The sequence below is a fragment of the Falco peregrinus genome, chromosome 8 (assembly GCF_023634155.1).
Source record: "Falco peregrinus isolate bFalPer1 chromosome 8, bFalPer1.pri, whole genome shotgun sequence".
NCBI lineage: Eukaryota > Metazoa > Chordata > Aves > Falconiformes > Falconidae > Falco > Falco peregrinus.
The window spans coordinates 41,601,057-41,621,361 of NC_073728.1; the positions used below are offsets into that span (position 1 = coordinate 41,601,057).

Here is a 20,305-nt window from a genome sequence, read left to right on the forward strand (position 1 = left end):
CGAGTGCTATGGAGATACATGCTATGAAAATGTGACTTTTCAAGTTTTGGGTTATCTCTATAGATTTCTTAGTGGGTTCTAACATATCAGCATTAAATTCTGCTGTTTACAAGGAAAGCTTAAACCAGAGTGTTTTGCTGACCATGACTTTTATGTGCGTAGGGATAGCTCAAGTGAAAAAACAAATATTAACATGTTATGTGGTAAAAAAAGCTATGCAGATAGAACACTAGTAATTGTGTATAGGTTTTGGCTTTGTGTAAGAAAAACTGAAAAAAATCCCAGAAATATTTGAAAATTTTGTGTGAAAACACTCCATTTTAGTAAAAGAATAAGCATGTACAAATATCCACACATGGGATGTTTCACTTTGGATTAAGTGAGGCATTGCAGCCCTCACCAGTTAATTCACATAGAAACGGTTTATTCTCCTTCATCAGCCTACCTGCCACACCTCCACTGTGACACTAACAAGGCATCGCTGTCATTAATCTGCTAGCAAATGCAAAGGTTGTTATTGGTGTCCACTAAGTATTAGCTCAAGAAAAAGGGAATTAATTTAATATACATGGTTACATGGGCAGCTTTTAAGTAGTAACACTGTAGATTAGTAAGTCACCTTGTTTCTAAAGTCCATGATTTCAGAAATATATATGCTGTGCACCTTGCAACACAATGCAATGATAACCTCCTCGTCAGTATCTACCAGACATTTTAGGCCATGCATCCATGAAAATCAATTCCATGCGTGTTTTGAATCAGCAGCTTTCACAATTCTTTCAGTCCAGCAGACAAACCGCATGGAGAACTGCTCTACTGCTGTCCTAAGGGTGCAGCAGAGGGGGGGGAAAAAAAAAAAAAAAAAAAAAAAGCACTGCAAGTGTGCTCTGATGCCTTGGATCATACAAATCATCAGAGTATAAAAACTGTATTACTACTCCATATTTACTTCAAACTATTTCAGCAGCAGCACTAACACATGCTCTCTACACTTCTTCCAAATTCATGCGGTTTTCCGCTACATATCAGGATTTCTGCAATTAGTTTAGCCTGACTGGGCAGAAGCTTTTCGAGTAAGACAAGCTCACAGACCAAGTTTTATATATGTTACTGTGACGAAGCAGATTACGTCCTGTGCCTTCACCTTTCTGGATCAGCTACCTGGAGCTGTCTAAAGTTACAGCCACGCTTTCCTGTGGGTTTATGAACCAGAGTATCTCCTGTTGAATGACACCTCAATTAGCAAGAGCGGGCAACAAGCCTCCAGCCAAGATGCAGTCAAAGAAAAGGGGCCCACTCCCCCAGGAGATACCTTTGACCCTCTGGATTATTTTGAGAGCTTTTTTCCAGCCAGGTGGCTGCTAGTGGAAGGAGAGTAAGAGTTCTTCACTGTTTATGCTCTTATAAATGACAACTGTTCAATTACCTAGCTTATTTTTCTTGTTCTGTATAAACATATGCCCAGGGAACATTAGTTTGAATAACGATTTTGAGGATGCCAAGGAGGAAAAGAAGCAACCCTTGATAATAAGGAGATTTTAAAAGGACTGGGCACATGAGGAGAGTCATGCAATTATTTTGCTATTATATTTCAGCTCTACATCACTATTTTTAGTCCCTCCACAAGACAGACTGCATAGTGTTAATTTTTAACTCAGTGAATCAAAGAGTAGTTTATTTGCTCTTTCACAAACTAAGCACAGTTGAATATAAAGCCAAGTTCTAAAGCCTGCACTATTACACAAGGATGTCACAAATAAATCAATGAATTCACTGAACTGAACCAAACTGGCTGAGTACCAGATTTGGAGTAGACTCCTCCATACACAATCCTCAATCTGTTGAAATACTGTACTTCTGTCCTACCCACCACAGTCATCTACTGTTATGTAGGGAACAACACAACTCTTACAATGCACTCTTGCTGTAGCACAGCTTAAACACGAACATTTGTGGCACTGAAAACCATGGAAGCTTTCCACATACTGTAGACAGAAGCTTTTTTGATATTTGCTACTTATGACATTTCTGCTGGGGTCCAAGTAAAAGCTACCACCAAGTCTAAACTTTAGCAGTCTTCAGGTGGAGATTCCAATCACGACCTTGAAGACCTCAAGATAATTATTTCCCTGTACTGAATTCAACCAGCAAAGCAATGCCCCCCTATTTCACCGAGTTCCAACATGCAATGATGGCTTCCATCTTCCACAGGACAGGAAAACACCTCTTTCCAGCTGTGAACTGGCCGCTTCTCTCAGTATCTTGTTCTGGATATTTACCCCTATTAAACTTTTAAGCCTGGATTCAAATTTGGTTTTGTAACTTCAAATTAAAATCCTGTCACTACTGTCCTTAGCAGCGATACCACCAGCTATCTAGGAGACTATGGTGGTATAGAGCTTTACGACGATAATAGCTCATGCAGGATTATAGTTAAGACAACTCCCATCATTTTTCTCCTCACCTTTACTAGGAATTCTGTGGCAAGTCATTTAGCTCAGTTTTGGCTACTCTTCCTCATATCTTAGGACACCTCAGTGACAAAAATTTCACCTCTAACATTTGTTTAGCCTTCTGACTACTACAAATAACCTCTAGACTTGCATCATTTTAAGCTTATTCTCCATGTATACTAACGTGCTTGCAATTGTAGATAGCACTGCTCTTGTGACACTCAGCATCATCACCTTAAATAAGTGTTTATGGAATTTACTGCAAAAAATAAATCCTGGTATATTTGGTAATGAATTAATAACATCTAGAAATTAAGTTTGTCTGGATTAAGAAAAACAGCATTTCCCACAGCAATAACCTTTGCTAAGGAGGCAGATGTGACCTCAAGTATAATAGTTCTTCTCATGTGTTTCTTTACTTTTCCTTTAGAAAGGACTTCATTTTATAACACTGAAAGTTGTTTTGTTTTTTATTATCAGAAGTACAGTTACACTGTATTCAAGAACTTTTCTTTCATAGTAGCAAGTTAATTAACACACAATATAGCTCTTCTGATGTGAGGGACGTAGAACTAGACCAGCTCTAGCCTCTTTTGAGAGTCAATATACACAAGAAAATTTTATTTAGAGAAATAATTAGGAAATCATACCTCCCCTCAAATTCTGACATGAAACATTAGTATTAGTGCACCCAAGACAAATCTCCCGGTATTTTAAGTGAGATTTCTACTCCGGCTTGAAGCCATTTGAAAAGCCACTGTACAAGCGCTTTACAGGACAAAACTTTAAAGCATGAACTCAAAAACCAAAGTCCCAAGCTTAATTTGACTAGCTGCCTGGCAGCCCATCCTTTCTAAAACATAGAAAGGCACGTACAGCAAAGACATCTGAAGGAAAGATGGCATCAAGAGTCTTTAAGACAGCTAAAATTCTGTGAACCATTCCACAGAATTTTTCTAATATTCATCCAACAAAGTTCACCATAAGCGTAGTCTACTGTCCAGTGAGACTCTAACCCTCTTTTATCAAATGAGCTAATCTGTGTTCTGCAAAATAACTGCGTTTTACAAACAGACAGGACACGTTGCAGCTTCTCAAGCTTCCTTAATTCTCTTGATGAGAATGAGAAAAAAAATAAGAATTAAAGACTTTGAAGTAATACAGCTTTCTTGGACAGTAGAGTGGGGGTCAAGAACTTGGGCTCTGGAAATAGAGCACAAGTTCCACAACAAAGTGATAAACAAATCCTGTCTCAACAACCATACGCTTCAACCTGGGAATGTGCACAGGCTAGAGCCAACAGCGATGACAACGATGGTAGGTGAGCAAGATAACCTCTGAATTGCTGGCTTAACAAGTGAATTTAGAGTAGACGGCACTCACTTCTCCAGTGGAAAGACTTCATCACTTCCACCTCTGTGATCCAGCAAAGTTACGGGTTTGCAGCAATCATTGACAAGGACAGATACAGGTACTTGGTAAAGGATCTGGTTCTAAACCGTTAAAGCCTTTGGTGATAACTGGCTTAGACCCCGAGTAGGGAACAGAAGTAGTATACAAGCCTAGAACAAGCTTTACATCCATAATTGTTAGTTAATGTTTGAAAAGACATAACAATTAAAATCCCTAGCTATCTCACAGGACACTAAACCTCTCAGATCATCAACTTTTGCAGCCATTATCCGGACAAAAGTTGCACCACCTTTTGATGGAGTCAAGACTGAAGGATTCCCATTGCTGCATGAACCGGCACAGCTACTGCAGTGGTATATTAAGAAATGGCCTCAATAACTGACTGCGATGAGATTAAAATCTAGTTTGTTACTCAGACTCTGCAGTGAGGCAGCTGTTTTGGTATTTCACATGCTTTGCATTTTCTTCACTATTCTTCCTCCAGTAACTTCAATTGACCTGATTGTTTTTATGATACCTGAACAGACTGACTAGTTTACTGAAGCCTTCCTGTTGAAATATCTTTATAATTGCTAATAATTGCAATAATTGATCATAATTGCTCTTTGCGCAGGCATTTCAAAATTCCAGAGACAAGTCTAAATTGCATCCAAGTACAGGAAAACAATGATGGTATCCAAGCACTGCCCTGTTAGCTTTTTCCCCCCACAATGTACTTAATGACCTAGAAAAGTTACAAAAGCATCTTTGAATTACATTTACATATATAAACCAACCAAATATATTCAGCTAACACTGAGAAGAGAATGTCCCAAGCAGCGTGAAGACAAACTTTTGAGATGACTGATACTAGAGCAATTTAAGACTTTTTACTGAGTGCCTGGACGTAGCAGTCAAGTGCACACTTCCCTACTGAAGTATTACTTGTAGTTAGAGACCACTGAAAGCTTATCTCATTATTCCCTTTTTAGAACAGCAAATGAGTAATTAGTCCAACATTAACTTCTGAAGGTTTTATTAAGTTCTATATTCTGGGAGAACAATTTTATTACTTATTCCACTTTTTTTGCCACTTATTCATTTCAGTAAATGGCAAAATTACTAGAAACTGCAGTGGCATCAGGATTTTTAATACTAAGAGCACAGATTTGTCAGACATTGAAAGATAAAATGGTTAGGAAGCACGGCTTGTGAGATAATATTAAAAAAGAATAGAGAGATAGCTATGTACGTGTATGTTTGAACTCATTCAAGATGAAGGAAACTCACAGCTTAAAATTAATGTGGCACATAAAGGTATCTGTTTGAATGCTGTCAATTTAATATTCCAAGTCACGTGTGGTGAACACATACTCAAAGACTAAAATAAATAAGAGGTACTTTATTATCTAAGAAGAGTTTAAAGTGTGGCATTTCCTGACAATGCTTAGAGAGAATCATCAAGTAAAAGAATGCAAAGGTCATAAGAACTTGTGAAACCCTGATGACTGCTATTTTCCACTTAGTTTTCTCATGATAGGGCTGTCAGGTTCAGCATTAGTGAAAATACTTCCTACAACCACATGAGTACCCCAGATGTTATGACGAATAACTTTGCAGCAGCCAAGATCATCAACGGAAAATCCCAAGTGGCGGTAGCGTTCATCTGTTTCAAACAGAGTGTTGTTTGTGTAAGGTCCAAAAAACTAGGTGGAAAAAAAAAAAAAGATAATTTTTTCACGTGAGCACTTCCAAGAGCATTTGAAATGTCAGAACTGCCCCTTTTTAAAACAAAACCCAAGTCCAGAAGTACCAGTTACATCTGTTGAAGGAAATTTTATGTGCCGTTTTATTAATGAGATCTACAAAGGAAACTAAGCAAAATACCCCTGGTTATACTGGTACCCCATATTTAAAGATTTTCTTTCACTGACAGAGCACTGAAAGCATACCAGTGTGTTTGAATATCTAATCAATCACACATACAAAAATGAACAGGTTATCACTAAGGATGTTACTACTGAATTGGAGCCCAAAGGCAGAACCCTACTTTCATCAGTCTTTAACTATTCCTTAAATGCATGGAATTTCAGGGAAGCTTTTAAGCACTATACACACCTTCAACTGCCTGTTCACCTAATAAACATCCCCTGTTAAAACTATCTGCTTCTGTTGACACAATAAATCGCTGCCTTTCATAACGTTTTTAAGTAAAAACCCACTAAAGTAAGCTTTGCTGTGATTATGTTTACCTATGATATGGTTTTAACAGTTAGCTTCTATGAAAGCATGAGTGCCTATATATTTTTGTCTGACCACTTTCTGAATCCTCTCTTGTAAGTTTTAAGACTGTGTTTCATAGATGTCTTGGGCAGAAACTGTCAGCTCCTCCAGAGATGTAGTGTAATCCGACAGTGAATGCCACTGCTGTTTAATAGGAACAAGCTATTAATTGTTTCTGTGTAATGAAGATGACAATAGCGTAACAAGACTTTTTAAAACCCTCCATCTACACCAACAGGAGTCAGGACTACCACTGTACCTTGGGAGGGCATAACCAGCCTATTCTGCAGTGACTAAGAGCTTTTGGGCATAATCTTCTGCAGTTATCTAAAGTTCAACTTCATTGCTGAACAACATTCTCCAAAGTGCCAACTGCAATGACAGCTGACACAGTACGGGAACTAGCTCAGGGTTACTAACCTATCTTAACTTGTGAAACAAATTATCCTATGAGAACAGCTCTTTGACCATGTGAAAAAGCTGGATTTAACCCATACAGAATATAAATACCACTGCTAGTTAGCACACAGCAGTGTCCCTTGCATATTCCACACAGTGCAACTTACTGCCAGTCCTGAGGATGGATCAATGAAGTCAGCCCAATAGCCTTCAGAACAAATTGCATAGCAAATTTCCTTGGCACCATTAATGAACTTAAAGAAAATAAAGGGAAAGAAGGATATCAAATGAGATTTTTGTTACATATATATACACACATCAGAACACATACAAGATATTCTGAAAATGAACAAGCACAGATTTCTTTTGCCCTCTACTAATGAGAAATTCAGCATGCTTTAAATAGAAAATATTAACAATATTAAATGGATTAGAATTAATGGCATACATTAGACTACTCTGATCATATGAGATTTAAAAGTGTTCCTTGTGTCACTCAGTAATGGATTAACAGCTTGTACAAGGAATAACTTAACTACTTTGATTATTCATGCAGGTTGCAATCATACCTGTTATCCTCTTTAAGAAGTCAACCATTACTTCAGGTATTCTGTGTTATTTCCAGCAGTTTACAGATCTCACCTAAACTCCACAATTTTGACACTAAATGTAGCATTACATGTATTTATAATGTATATGCAAAAGACAGTTTTGCTGTAAGGTCCTACCTCAGCCAATACTACAGTATTACATAGTTCTTCCTGCACTACAAATGTTTAACTGCAAATTATTTTAAAGAACAATTTAGTTTTGCGTCATGATAGCAAATAGTTCCATAAACATTTGTACTTTTAAACTAATTCTCTTGTTGTAATTTGCTGGTGGTCAGAATGAATAATGATTTCAAACTCTCCCACTATTTGAGAGTTTGGGTCATGTTTCAGTTACACTGAGGGCAACAAGCTGATGTTCCTGAGAACAGTATTTTCAATTAAGCAACAGGCAAAGAAGTTCCCTGTTCTGTAACATGTCATCAAAAACCTCTGCTCTTTTAAGAGACAGCTGAAATAATATTTTTTTTTGTAGCAAACTTTTCACATCTGCTAATTTGATGAATTAAGCTTTTTCTTTTTTTTTTTTTTTTTTTAATCTTTGGTGTTGTGTTGCAGTTATGCTTTTGTCAGATACAGAACAGAATTCAACCAGGCAGATTTAAAACTGTACTTCTGTATTCTGACATCAAAACACAGGGCACAAAATAACTACACAACCTACAGGCTACACAGCACATTTTTTCCAGATAAATCAGCAACAGCAGACCTCAAGTTATGTGCTTTTAATCACCTAGACCAGCAGTTTTCAACGCCTGTTATGAGGGCCAGCAGGGGCCCATAGAAAACTTCTGAAGAAACCTGCAAAGGTGGGCAAGAAAAAGCAACCACAAAAGTCGAGATTTGTTATGGTTCTAAAAACCTTCTGTGCACTCAGAAAAACACATCTACGTGCAAAATCTAAACAGATGAATACAGTGAGCTAGAGTAAAGCACAGGTAGAATTCACATAGCTTCCTCAAAATGTGAAAGGAATTTCCTAATGTCATAAAAAAAACCATTTCTAACCTCAGAATAATTATACTTTATTCGCTGACAGTTATACAAATGGGATTGTTCTCTATAATTAGTGCCGTCAGCAGCTCAAGGTTCTAAATTTATAGAAATATTATAGTTACTAAGCTTCAGTCCCTTGATGGTCCAAAATAAGGGAAATTTATCATTTACAGTAATCTGTTCTGTATTTTGAGGTTTGACAACTCTTACGATTAACTGTTTCAACTATCAATTAAGTCACCAATAGAAGTCATCTGAAGACAGTACTTTGGGCATTAGATTTCTGATACAGTACACATTTTGATCCAGTGTTGTAACAACCCCGTATCACTCAGAGTGAGGTTAACAAACACTTGAGATTTACTACTGTAAACACATTTGGTTGTACAAAACCCTCACTACTTTAGCACAAGCTTCTCACATTAAATTAGTATTTTTAAGGTTACTTCTAACCATCTATGAAGCAAACAAACAGACCATTTTCTTGTGAATTTGCTGTTAGTAACCTTTAGGCTGGGAGGTTACATCCAACATCCTAACACCCCTGCAACGACTATATTAGACTTGACAGGGAGGTGCACAAGGAAGAAAGATGCCAATTAACATATAATTAGACCAGATTACAATGCCAAAGACCAACAGACCATAAATAATTCAAAGAGAAGAACACACTAAAATGAAGGGAATTCTAATTTGTGTGTAATCTTTATGCTGATCCTTCAGACTGCTTCTTCCTTTTCTGTGGTAACCCTTACACTGCTTTATAGAAGCCACATTTGCAATTTACAGGATTGAAAAGGACATTACCAGACTATTTTCAAACATGAATATGACCTTCACCATTCAGATGAAAATCCTACAGGACAATTTTTACCAGTTTGAGAAAAATTGTAACAAATACTATAGAGAAACTTTGTATTTTGAGGTGCTAAGAAAAGACTGCCAGCAGTGGTGAATGACGACACCTGCTGGAGTACACACAAAAAACACCCTTACGAAGAATGTGGAACAAAACGACTCAGAGACCTCTAGTGGCAACAGAACAAGACCACAAATTTCATGAGAATAGTTAAGATTAAATAAACATAACCGATACACAGGCTGAAAGCATTAACAGTATCCACTATCAGAATGGAAAAAGAAAAAAGGACAACAATCAGCTATCTTTACTAATTTACTGTAGCGTTTTACAACATTAAAGCATACTTTTGACTCACCTAACTATAAACAAAGTAATAGTTCTAAGAGACATTTTATGTAGAGTACTCAAAAAGCTACAAAACTGGGAAAAAGTTACCTCCATTTTATCAGTAAAAGAACATAGGATTGGTTCACAAATGTTCTACCAAAGACAGAAATGGACTGAAATACACACATAGTGCACAAAAGACACATCTACAAACAAAAATACGCTGATGGTAGTGTCAGCTACTTACGTTTTCTAACAGCATTTCTCTCTCATCCTCCACTTCTTGACTCCATACGGTCATATCATTTTTAGTCTTCTGGGTGACAGTTAATACCGTTAAACGGTTGGCATTCACTTCTGGAAACAGTGACTCAAAGTCTAAAAAAGTGAAGCCAGCACGTTATGGCTTCCTCTTACATTTTAGTTACATTTTTTTCAGTTTTATTGACCCTACATGAAAGGCTTCCTTCCATTTAAATCCAAGATATGCATGTGTTTTTTCATGTCAGATCCAGCAATCAGCACACTGGTTTGCAATGCTGACGTTGCTTTTGTGGGAACTAACGTACCTTGGTAAGGTCCTGTTAAGAGCAATTTAGGGAGTCTGCTATTTCAAGACCTTCTATTTAACGGTAAGATAGAAGCCCCACTAATCTGCACATATCAAAATGTGCAAACAAGTGTCTTTAAAAAGATGTAAAACCAAGTATAATAATATTTAAGTATTTTGAACTGAACACCACCACGATTCTCCACACACACTGGCTAAGTCACATCACAATGTACACCAATTTTTACATTATTTTTTTCAGTAGAAATGTCTCTGACCTACTTCCTAGGACATGATAGCAGACTCAATACCAGTAGTATATTGCTGGCATGAGTTGTGACAGTTCTTCCTCTAGAGGAGAAAAGGTCCAAGCACATCATGTTTCCCTCTCTACATCAGCTGTTGTACTACAAACAGGAATACATGTGAAGCACCAAAGTCATGACTGGGCTTCAAAGAGCCTTGTTTTCAGTGTGCAAGGAAGAAAGCACTCGCCACCAGAATTAGAAGTCCAAAGGTTCATTCTTTCTTAGTTTCTGAAAAGTCTGCCCTCTTCAGCATCTAGATCAAGATTTCAGCTTCTTTTCTCTTTCAGTACATCGCTTTTTACATTAGAAGGTTTAACTCCAATTTAATTTCAATCATTTCCTTCTTGAACAAAGTAAAGAAAGATACAAACCCAATGCTTTCAGAAGTTTCATAATTTCAGAATTCACTATTCTACTAAGAAACCGTGCCAAAAGATCTGATTTTGTCAAAACCTGGGTTTTGGATAGTGAAGTAGCTCCAGAATCTACGTGACACTAAGCAAGCAGCTGAAAATTACTCCCTACCCCAGCTGATCTTGAATTTAAATGGCACAGAATTTTAAATGAAATACCAAGTATTGTCAACAGCTAAGCTTCAGTTTTCGTTTCAGAGTATGTATTTTTCTTTTTTAAAATACTAACTCTGGATTACCCTTTTCTACTACACATTCTGTGGCATCAATTACCTCATTGTATTTACTTGCATATTGTTGTATTTTAAAAAGTTACATTTTCTTAGCTGTCAATAAAAGTGAAAATATACCTTTTCGTAACAGTTCAGGACAAGCTTGTACTGCACATTCTACCTTTGCATTTTCAAAGTAAGTTTCAGCATTATTTATTTGCTGTTTCTGTGGAACATCAGCACCCTGAGGAAAAAAAAATAATGAAAACTAACTTTCTCATTCATTGATACATACAAGGAGTAACTGTGTATACCAGACTGTTTTTGTGACTAAATATCCACTGATACACCCAAGCACTTTCACAGAATTTGCAAGAGTTAAAAGGTTTTCAAATATTTAAGTGGAAGAGATGTAAGTATTACCTATTACTTAAACCTACATAAATTTTAAAATTTATATTTTGCTGTACTCTTAATTATCTCAAAGCCTTAACCAATGCAGAAATTTTTGAAAAACTTTCTTCTGAAACAATGGCCTTAAGTATTCAATACAACAGCAATGGACAGATTTCAGACATATGCACATTACCTGAGACAGAACAAAATTTTTTTCGAAGTTACACAACAGTTCTAGAGCTCTGAACTATGGGTATTTTCAGCTTTGGCTGTTGTAGCTTGAAAAGCAGAACAGTTTTCCAGTAATATCTTCTTTATTCTTTACAGTTTTTTAGTTCTACAGTTTCAAAAAACACCAAAACAAAACGGGAACAGATTCTTGCAGATATGTTACAAATGGAGTACCTGTAAGTTAGCTATAGAACATTTAAGCTTGTAATGCCCTTAAGAAGGTAGTGACAACAGCTGCCTCCTTTGGGATAGCAACTATTAGTAATAGGCACAAAATGCCTTAATACAGTTTTTCTAGCTCTAATTATGTTGCAATTTACAAGGAATTTCGTAAGTCTAAGACCGGTATTACAATGTTGAATACTACATTAAGTTCTACCTAACACCTGTTTGTATCTGGAAGTTCTCCCTAGAGAAAACTGTGTGGCCAGCATTTTCGTTCTAAAGTTAACAATCAAGAACAGGAAAAAAAGCCATCAGAAAACACAACAACATACCAAAAACCAGACATTAACTGCAGTTATTCAATACATGTTTCCAAACGTACCTTGCATTACAATCACAAAAGTCACTGGGACAGATCCAAGCCCAACACACCATGCTGTTATGCTGGTAAACCCCTTCTTCCTAACCGTAGGATGCCTCTCTTACCAAGAATGGTAGTTCACTGTGATTGCTTGTCTACTACTCCCATTCCATCTGGCTAAACACCACTTACATAGTCCATACACCTAGCAGGCATGCTATCATCAAGAGACTCAAAGATCAGCACCACTTTCTGATACTGACAGGCTGGCAGGCCCATTTACTCTGCTCAGTTAAATGTAGTAAGGAAATCTCAGGTACACAGAGGTCAGAGCAGTTTGCCATTTCTCTGGTTCAAGGACTGGTGCATGAGCTTAGCAGAACTAAGCTTTTCTCCTTGCTGCAGCAACCTACAGGAGGTTCCTGTATTCAGCTGATCCTATCATTCAAATTTGGGTCCTCTCCTTAACTGAGTAATTCCGCCTTTTCATTAGCTGAGTGCTGTTCAAGGATTCCTAAAAACCACTGGTATGAAGAGTCAGCTCCACTTGACCGCTTTCTGAATACCAGTTGCAATACCAGACAGCAACAGCTGCACTGGGCATTTCATTATACAAGTAATCTTGCTAGAAAGCAGACCTGCATTCAGTGCACCTGGTTTGCACCGAATAAACTAACTAGAATTTCCTGTTGGGCTTTTTACAGAAAGGATGACCCACACAAGCTGAAAACAGAATCTGGGGGGTTCACCAGCAGCTTATGTTTTCTGAACACTCTGGAATACAACGCTGCATTCATAAAAAACACTATACATTGTTTTTTCAATGGAGATTTGCTAGTTGACTTCCAGTGTTTCTGAGCATGTCACAGACTAGGAGAGCCTGGAAAGCTGAGTCAGCAGCTAGCAGCACTAAACATTTGTTGGAACGGTGTGATCACACTAGCAATTAGCAAGCTGCTTGTTGTTAGTAACGCATTTGACTTAATGCAAGCTCTGCCATTGCCAAAATGCAGTCTCATTGGGAGACCTGAGGTAAAGTTAAGTTGATCTGCTTCTCTGTGTGAATTTAATGGTTATCAGAACTAAACAGGCAGATCTAAACACTGTCCAAACTGTCTAAGTCCAGATCCACTAAATGAAATACTAAGAAACGACAGGAGGTTTTGAAACTGAAGTTTTCTTTTCCCATCTACATATAATCAAAGTCACTACCAAAATGCTATTTCACTAAGCACTGTGTAGACATACAGTTAAAAAAAAAAAAAAATCAAACAAAAAGCCCCCAAACAAAAAAACAAACACATCCTGAAATATTTCTCTCTCCTAAAAGAAAAAACTTCAGCTAGGTTCTGCACTGTCTCTCACTTACCCTGGCTGAAGTTCACCTTTCAAAACCATCTAGAAAATCAACAGTATCTTCTTGCAGGGGGAAGAAAGATTAGTTATGTCTCTCTTAGACAGGAAATACCAGCTTCACATAGAAGAACCTGTTCTTACCTGAAATTCGTTTATGTATTGTGCCATTACAAATTCATGCCTTTCACTTGCTGAAGGCTCTGCTAATATATCAGGCAGATTTTTTGAAACTTGGCTTTTCTTCTGAGAAGCGGTTCCATTTAGGTGACAGTCAAAACCAATATTACCAGGCAGCTGAAATCTCTGGTCCTGAGGACCAAATGGACCCATTACCTCATCTGGCCATACAGTTCTTGGACCTGTAAAAGTCAAGGCCTTGCTTTAGTCATCACATCTAAAATGAAATGAAAAAAAAAAAAAAAGGAAGGAAAAAGCCCTCTCCCATTTAAACACCTGTATTTGAACACTATCGTATATAACCAAAGAAACCACAATGCCCAAGTCAGGGCCCTGACATAAAAAGCACACTTCAGAATTCCCAAATTTATATGGGGTGCAAAGTTCTGATAGCACACGAATTCAAAGAAAATTAATTTGCTTTTTCTTACATAAATCAGGAGGTGTAGCAGCAACATGAGGCTCATCTGAGCCAGAGGAACCTGCTGTAGAAAAAGCCTTGGGATTTACAACTCTTTTGACTAAGGAATAAAACCCTGGTAGGTAGGTGACCAATCTTGCTCTGTTACAGAGCACCTGAGAAGACAAAAACAAAATTAGTATTACATACTGCTAACAAAAACACTAATTTAAGTAAAACTTTGTGAGTTACAAAATAAATCCTCACTTGATAATTAATTTACAATTTTAACTATGATCAATTGTGTTTCTATAAAATCAAATTTTTAAGTATTTTATTATTACTTTGTATTTTACTAGTACTAGTATTCTAAGTAAAGGAAAAGCCTCCTCATGTGAGGAAAAAACCCCAAACAGTTTAAATAGCACCACTGAAATCCCACAGCCTAAACAAAGTTATGGACAGGGATTGTTTCCATGATTATTTCCATGTATGTCATTGTTTCCACAATTGTCACAATTCAATCACGGGACTCATTATCAGGAATACCTAGAAATATCGTTATTAACTAAACACTGATATCCAACACATTTGGATATCACTCCAGATACATCTTGTGACTCTCCTCTAGAAGCACACATACAGGTGTGCTTACACATATTTTGTCACTAGCAAAGGCCACTATCAACAGCTCTGAACTACAGGGAAATAAGCATATCAAGACAGGCAGGTATGGTAATTTCAGCTTCTTTCTTTTGCTCTCTAAATCCATAAACATTTAACATGTGCAAAACTTTAGTGCAGTGTTATTTATATTTGCAAACTCCCTGCATTCACATATTTATAAACAAATGTTACTGCAAACAGATAGTTTCATGGGCGAAACGCCAATAAGCCTCTATGAATTCTGTGGTCTTGGAACACATCAGAAAAATCTGCTTCCCACCACAGAACTGTACTGTCAATGTAACTTTGAATTGCTGAAGATGATTCTATCAGAAGCTGATTCAGCCACATAGCAAATGATGCAATGCTATCTCCCTGAGCATGCAAATGGTCTCAGCAACAGGGCTCCAAAGAGTAATCCTTACTATGAGGATTAACTCTGAGAGCCCATGACAGTATCTTAAGTAGTAATATGAGCAACTGTTGCTAGAGCTTTTCTGTTGGTTTTGTGTTTTGTTTTTTTTTAAAGAAGAAATACCCAGGTGATGTGATTACACTGAAAAGTCTGATAATTTTTTTTTGTACTTTAAAAATAGATGATGATTTTCATGATGCATTTACATACATTTAACAAAAATAACCAATCATACACTTAAAAACAAGAATTACAGGTGCAATTTAAAAAAAATGTACGAATTTAACACAAAACTACTAATACTTTTGACTACAGTTGCATAAAAGCATGCATTACTGGAAATATAAACCCCACCTACTACACCATGTGTGCTTTTGTAAAATTTTATTTTCCAGGTAAGGAAAAGAAATTATCTCAAGAAACTGACATAAAGGAATTTTCCTTAACTGCTGTATTCTCGATTCTATAACTGTTTACACATTTACTACTAAACACATATCTAACAAAGTTACTTAAAAAAATGTGAATAAATGGTATTATTTAACATAAGAACTTTATCTAAAGTATCAAGACCTAAGCCAATAAGCATCAGTTTCCTGTATAACATCTCTGTGTAAACATACAATGTCTAGTAAGTTCTACCATCACCATGAAGACTCAAATGCATAAAAGCATATTTGATTTTCTGTTTTAAATCAAGTATACACAGTTAAGGCCTTAAGCTGTTTAGTTCTAAAGCAGCACTGGGTTTAAAAGGTTACTTTAACAACAAAAGTCTGCTAATATCACTTAAATGTTTTTTCCTCCATTATGTAAAAGCACTACTGAAACTAATTTTTGCATAATGATTACACTACAGATAAAACAGATGTAAACAATTACAGCTGACACATAATTACAAAAGAGCACCTTCCCTTATAATCAGACTCACTTAACAGGGAGATGTTAGCATTAATTACAGATATGTTGACTGAGCTCACTTATGCAAATATTTACATACCTTGCATCACACAATTGAAAAAAACACTGCTGAAATCAATAAATTATTCATGTCTCCGCTGCAAGACTACATCAATAAAGGGTGTTTTATTCTTCAGTCTGAAGGCAGCCTAGTGAACCTAAGTACTTCATCTTAACTCATGACATTTGAAACAGAACAAAACACATCGTACCCAAGCATCAATTCAATTACTCCCATGTTAGCCACAGAAACTGGCTTCCAAAACTTAGAGGGAAGGATGACGATCGCACTGCCTTATAATGCAACTGTACCTTGGTATAACTCTTAATTTTGAACAAGAACTCCCCCATAAGCACGATGATTTAAAGGGGAAATAAAAGGCAAGGGGCTGGGGCGGCACGGAGAAGTCCCTTCCTCCCAAGGCGCCGGTTTGCCTCCTCCCCGGGACGAGACCCGGCGGGTGTACGGGTGCGACCGCGGGCCGAGAAGGGCCCACCGCGGTGTGACCGCCCGGGAGACGGGGACCCGCCGTACTCACATTGGCCATGGCAGACTGCAGGCTCCCTCTCGCCGACAGGCCCGGCGCCCCTGCAAGAGAAGCGAATGCGCTGGTCTCCCAGGCAGTGCCCGGGCAGGCCTAGCCCCGGCCGGACCGAGGCTCCTGCCCGTCCCTCACCCCGCACCGGCCGGGCCGCCACCCCTCTCCGCTTCCCGACAACGGTCCCACAGGGCCCAGCGGCGCTGCCCACTCGGTGCAGGCCCGGCCGAAGCTGGCAGCGGCAGGTAACGGCAGGGGGGAGACGCTGAGCACGGCGGGGCCGCCCCTCTCACCTCTTCCTGCAAAATGGCGCCGGCCCCCGCCGCACCCGCGCGACGGGCGTCCGCCCCGCCTATCCCCAGGCCGAGCGAGACGATCAACCGACACATGGATTAGCGCGCCCAGTGAGCAGCCAGGGCTAGGCGGGATAAGTCGATCTGGCGGTCGATTGCTTGGGGCCGAGGCCGGGGCCAGGGGGAAGCCGGGGCCGGCAGCCGGCGTGTGGCGGCCCGGCCGCATCCTTAGGGCGGGCGGCCGCGGCCGAAGCTGGGGTTTGTCCTGGTGCTGGTGCGGCGATAGGGCGCCCCTGGGTGCCCCTGCAGGGCTCGGCACAGCCGTGGTGTCAGCACCGGCTGGCCGGTCACCGGCCGTGCAGTTCCCGTTGGGTGCACCAGGAGGCAGTCACGTAACGTAGCCCAGGCTGGCGTTACAGGCCCCCGCCTCCCCGACTGGGGCGGCCTGGGGCCGGGGAATGGGGTGGAGTCGAAAATTAATGAAAAGGGGGGGTGGTTATTAAAGAAAATGCGGGGAGAGCTTCTCAGCTGCCGCAGGGTCGGATTCCTGGGAATTCAGGGGAGCATAAATGCCACTTCTGCTAACCACAGTGGGCCTTCCAAGGCCTCAGATAACTTTTTCTCAAATAACTGTTTTACAACATAAGAATAAATCCTTTTCCCAACGAACCAAAGGCTGGGTTGTTTTTTTCTTTCTCCACTTCGTTGTGAAAAGCTTTGGGTTTTCCACCTTTTCTCCTTAGTGTCTCAATTTACTGGGATCTGGCGGAGCTTTGCTTGCAAAGCCAGCTTTTATTGAAAATAAACTTTGCCATTGTGAGCTAGCTTGAAGGAATTCGATGGGCAGAGCTCTGAAATCTCTGGTAATTTCTGGTAATTTCTGTACTTGCTGCTACATGAAGTTAATTAACTGCAGAAGTTATTAATGCGAATGCCTATGTACCCATTGAAAGCATTCTCCTTTGTGTGGCGACGAGCAGCCGGGCGGTGGGAGTTGGCTGGAATCCCCACGCAGGAGGAATCTCCAGAGCTCCACAGCAAGGAGAAGGGCTCGTGGTCTTACTCTGCTCTACTCACCATCTGCAGTTAAAGGTGCTCCGAGCTGTGTCTGTGGGCAAGTCTTTGTTGCTGCAACAGAAAGAGGCTATACAAAGATAGCTTATGGTTGGTATTGAGCCCTACTGACCCTGGGATCTACTGAATAGATAGATCGCTCCCCACAGAATGTATGTTGAATATACACACAGAGTCAGTGAGGCTTAGCTAGAGTCCAAAGACATGTCCCTGCGCATGTGTAGAGTTCCTGCACATGCTCCCTCTTTGTCTGCAGGATTATACTGGTTTTCTAGTATATAACTTGCCATCCTCTTTTGTTTTTTAATGTCAGCTGGAACATGACATGTTTGTCCCCCTCTGGCCTGAAGTGTACTTCTAGGATGCATCATCTTAGCTCCTTCCTTTTCATCTTTGTATTTGCCTTTTTCCTCATCCACTTCAAACACTTTAGCTGTCATGCCATATTTACCAAATCCATGACTTCTCATATGCTACATCTTTCTAGCTTTTCTAACAAAGCTATCTTTTATCAGTTTTCTAATTCTGAGTCCGGACTAGCCTTCCACAGGCACTGTACTGAACAACCTTGTCATCTTTGTCTTCAAGTTCAGCCTTTTTTGTTTGCCTAGTACTGGTGATCACCCTCTGTATCTTGCCTTCTCATAGATCTTGGCAGCAGCGGAAAGGGGAAGGGAGAGAGCTTTGTAGCTAGCTTCACTCGGTATTGTTTTCAGGTAGCTTTTTTGTTGTTTTTTTCAGTATTGTGGTTGTGAGTTCTTTGAGACAAAAACATCCCTACTTGCATGTGTGGAAGGTGCTGTGCATACTAATGCAACTATTTAAATGCTGAAATAAAAATATCAGGGAAGAGGTGTCCAAACCCAAATCTTCTTAAAGCTAGTATAAGAGAGCTGTATTGCTGTTTGCTTCTGCAGTAGAGGGAAAATACACACGAGCCATGCTGGAATACTAGGATTAAGACTCATTTTTCACCATTTCTTTCCTGTCTGTGCAAAGCAGCAATGCTGGTTAAGGAAAGGGAACTTTAAACTGTTGCCTTCAAAAGAAAAGATTCGACATTCAGGATCCCTCTGTGTATGTGCACATGGCCTTTAATTCACTTTGGTTATAAACCAGATGTTTCTGGACAATCTTTTTTGTTTTGCTGCTGGGTTATTGGTGTAAGCCAGTTCTAAAGGTTTCAATACATAATAGCTAAAAATCAGAGCAAGAATTTTTTTTTGTTGTTCATACAATGTTCTTGCTGTATTTAATAAAATTTCTGCTTTATTAGGATCAAGACGAAATCCTTATATTCAATTCTAAACAATATGATATACTAGATAACTATAATGTTGCAATTTTTCAGATTTTTTCATGGGAACATTTGCTCACTTTTGCATGCTACTGAACTATTTTATTAATTCAATGTTAGCACACTTAATTCTCATTTGCTTTTAAATTAAATATTCATGTCAAATCTCTGAACTTCAGCAAAAAATGGCTGGAGAAATTCAGCTTTAACTCTTTAAAGAATGTAATTTATTTCCTTTAATAGGAAAGCACTCTGGATTACATTCAGCCTGTATTGACTTGTCCTTAGGCAATCCCAATTTATCTTCTCTCCAGGGTTAGCACTTCAAGATACTCAAATCAATCAATGAGTTATCATCCCCTGAAGTTTGTGGCCTGAATTCATAAAGATTAATTTCAATAAAGTTTCTACCTCTATTCAAAGGAGACTGCAAAATCAAACGATCCAATTACAGATTTATCAAATATTAATAATGAAAATCTTCCAGATCTTTCTGATGCCAACATTCTTCTCCCCTGGTGTCAGGAAAGTAATTAGCAGCTGGCTTTGATTAAATTCTTCCCTCAGAGATTACTTTTCTCAGTTTGGGGGAGAGGAAGGAATGCACACAAGACGATACCTAACTCCTTGTTTTAAAGCCTTTTCTAAAAAATACACATAGGGTCAGTTAACTGGACACATCTTTCCACAAAGATGGAAGAAACTCAGTCTCTGTCCAGGAACCTGGAGCAATTGTAATGGTGACACCTGAAGTGCACGACTGGCATATCCTGGTGTGTTACTGAGATGGGGTTTTTTTTCCTTATCAGTTTGTTTCGGGTTTTGGGTTTGGTGGGGTTTTTTGGTGACAGTGGCTTCCTCTTGGAAGTTTGAATAGGGTGCAGCACAGGCAAGAGTCTGAGTAGCTGCAGCAACATCAGAGCAAGAGGGATGCAAAATGGAACTTTCCCAGTCACTCTCTGCCTGCAAACTAAACTCCAAGCCCTAGCTGGTGTTCTACTTCACCATCCCCAGACATGCTGGATTTCTTGGTCTGAAAGCAAAGGAGCCAGGTGCCTCTGAGAAGCTGTTTTGGTACCTAAGACAAGCAAAGGGTGAATTTTCAGCCCTTCCTGTTCTGGTCTTCCACATGCCCAGAGAAGCTGTGGAAACTCCATCCCCACAGGTCT

General features: G+C 39.1%; 1 protein-coding gene across 2 annotated transcripts; it reads right to left on the reverse strand.

Moving 5' to 3' along the window:
• Positions 1-4,864: 4,864 nt before the first annotated feature.
• On the reverse strand, positions 4,865-17,006 carry MMADHC (metabolism of cobalamin associated D). Of its 2 annotated transcripts, none has more exons than XM_013303225.3 (8): positions 16,766-17,006; positions 16,473-16,522; positions 13,924-14,068; positions 13,457-13,674; positions 10,945-11,050; positions 9,571-9,701; positions 6,695-6,781; positions 4,865-5,551 (listed from the first exon to the last, which is right to left on the reverse strand). In XM_013303225.3, exons 1-8 carry the CDS (start codon positions 16,989-16,991, stop codon positions 5,357-5,359), a joined length of 1,158 nt encoding a protein of 385 aa, XP_013158679.2. In that variant the 5' UTR covers positions 16,992-17,006; the 3' UTR covers positions 4,865-5,356. The 2 variants fall into 2 exon arrangements, with proteins under 2 accessions (XP_013158679.2, XP_027649623.2); XM_027793822.2 differs by lacking the exon at positions 16,766-17,006 and adding an exon at positions 16,611-16,759.
• Between the last annotated feature and the right edge of the window lie 3,299 nt (positions 17,007-20,305).

Bases quoted from the DNA above. Each gene is read 5' to 3' on its own strand.
- MMADHC (XM_013303225.3), bottom strand. From the start codon at position 16,991: ATGCGGCCGGGCCGCCACACGCCGGCTGCCGGCCCCGGCTTCCCCCTG. The intron at 13,675-13,923 runs GTAAGAAAAAGC...TGACTTTTACAG, and splicing joins TGCTACACCTCCTGATTTAT to GTCCAAGAACTGTATGGCCA. The intron at 5,552-6,694 runs GTAAGTTGCACT...TTTTCCACCTAG, and splicing joins ATCCATCCTCAGGACTGGCA to TTTTTTGGACCTTACACAAA.